Source organism: Arachis ipaensis, chromosome B06, assembly GCF_000816755.2.
Source record: "Arachis ipaensis cultivar K30076 chromosome B06, Araip1.1, whole genome shotgun sequence".
Classification (NCBI taxonomy): domain Eukaryota; kingdom Viridiplantae; phylum Streptophyta; class Magnoliopsida; order Fabales; family Fabaceae; genus Arachis; species Arachis ipaensis.
The window spans coordinates 120,983,129-120,984,704 of record NC_029790.2 but is presented as its reverse complement, the minus strand read 5'-3'; the positions used below and the strand labels follow the sequence as shown (position 1 = coordinate 120,984,704).

At 32.0% G+C, this 1,576-nt stretch overlaps 1 protein-coding gene across 3 annotated transcripts in view; it reads left to right on the top strand.

The window, feature by feature from the left end:
* LOC107648418 (triacylglycerol lipase 2) overlaps positions 1 to 1,576 on the top strand; it is an 8,608-nt gene that overhangs the window by 3,303 nt on the left and 3,729 nt on the right. For 2 of the 3 annotated variants that reach the window (XM_021104897.1, XM_016352289.2), the window contains exons 3-4: positions 782 to 922; positions 1,317 to 1,427. In XM_021104897.1, coding sequence (XP_020960556.1) covers positions 782 to 922; positions 1,317 to 1,427 — 252 coding nt within the window. Of the gene's footprint in view, positions 1 to 335; positions 662 to 781; positions 923 to 1,316; positions 1,428 to 1,576 lie in introns of those variants that run through there. The other variant, XM_021104898.1, reaches the window with a different exon arrangement.

The window sequence follows — 1,576 nt, the reverse complement described above, 5'->3', positions numbered from 1 at the left end:
TTATTTAGTGTAGATCCGCATATATAAATATGATATTCTGCAATTCAATTTGATTAGAGTGCGAATCACATCGAATCTGACGATTCGATCATCTTACGGATCAGATCATATTTGCAAATTAGATACGAATAAATAGAGTGAATTTATAAATTCGATCTATAAACATTCTTATTAAAAAAGGGTAAGTATATCGGGTTTTACTAAAACAAGCTAAGGTCAAATGTCCCGTTTCTTTTTTAGAAAAAAATATTTTAAATTGAAAAATCTCAAAATTTTATCGAAACGGGCCTCATATGTCACAATATAAGGACCATTAATGGATTTGTCTTTAAGTTCCACAATTTGAGTGCGCCCGGCACAGGCACTACAACACTGCTGCATAGATGATAGTAGATCACCACATTTTCTTCTTTTCTATATTATATACTCATAGATATAAGTATAACAGAGTGAACGTCGAAGGTGTCTCCTAAATAGTACCGAAACGTGGATGTTTCCCATCTTGCACGACGCAAAAAATTGTTATTTATGACTTACGAGTGTGTTCTGTAATTTCCAAAATAAATTATCTTGTGGTCCCATGCATGCATATGGTAATCTTTTATTGCCAATTAATTGTGTTACACTTACACAACATCATCCACCACCTCTGCTGATAAGAGTAAGCTTGCGAAATCCGACAAACCCAGAAACCAATGCATGCGTATTCTAAATTTACATATTATGAGTATATTCATTGAATTTAACAAATAAATAATAGTGTATATATACGTGGGTGCAGGACGGAACGCAATGGCTTTTGAACGGTCCAGAGCAAAATCTGCCACTGATATTAGCTGATAACGGCTTCGATGTTTGGATTTCTAACACCAGAGGCACCAGATTCAGCCGCCGCCATACCTCATTGGACCCTTCTTCTAAGGTTTACTTTCTTTTCTCTTTTCTCTTTTATTTCAACTTTAATTTCTTGATACTACTATTTCTTACTTTTAACCTATATTATTTAACAAGAAGAGTGCTAGGAACCAACACTTTTACTAAATTTTGGCCAGCACTTAACCATAAAAAAAAAAATTGAATGATTTTTCACCATTAGATGCAATCTCACACCATTAAAAACATTATTAATGACTAATTGATAGTTAAAAACTACAAAATCTGCTGGCTCCTAGACTTTTTTATTAATTTTACATAAATTTTTACTTTATTTAAATATTTCACTATTTAAATCATTTATAAAATTTTAAAAATATGAAAGCAGAAAATATAGTTTAAACCTAATCTTAATGCTAAGGATATTGGTGTAAAAAACACAGGCGTATTGGGATTGGTCGTGGGATGAACTGGGTAGCTATGATCTACCTGCTGTTGTGGAGTATGTATCCAGCCAAACAGGACAAAAGCCTCATTACGTCGGCCATTCACTGGTACTACATTATCTACTTTATTTCTTCCTTACTTTTACTCAACTTTGCCTTCAGTTATCTTACATTGTTTGGAGACTGATACAGTTAATTTTTGTTTTAAATTTTAAATTTTAGATAATTTTACAATAAAAAATTGAATACTATTAATT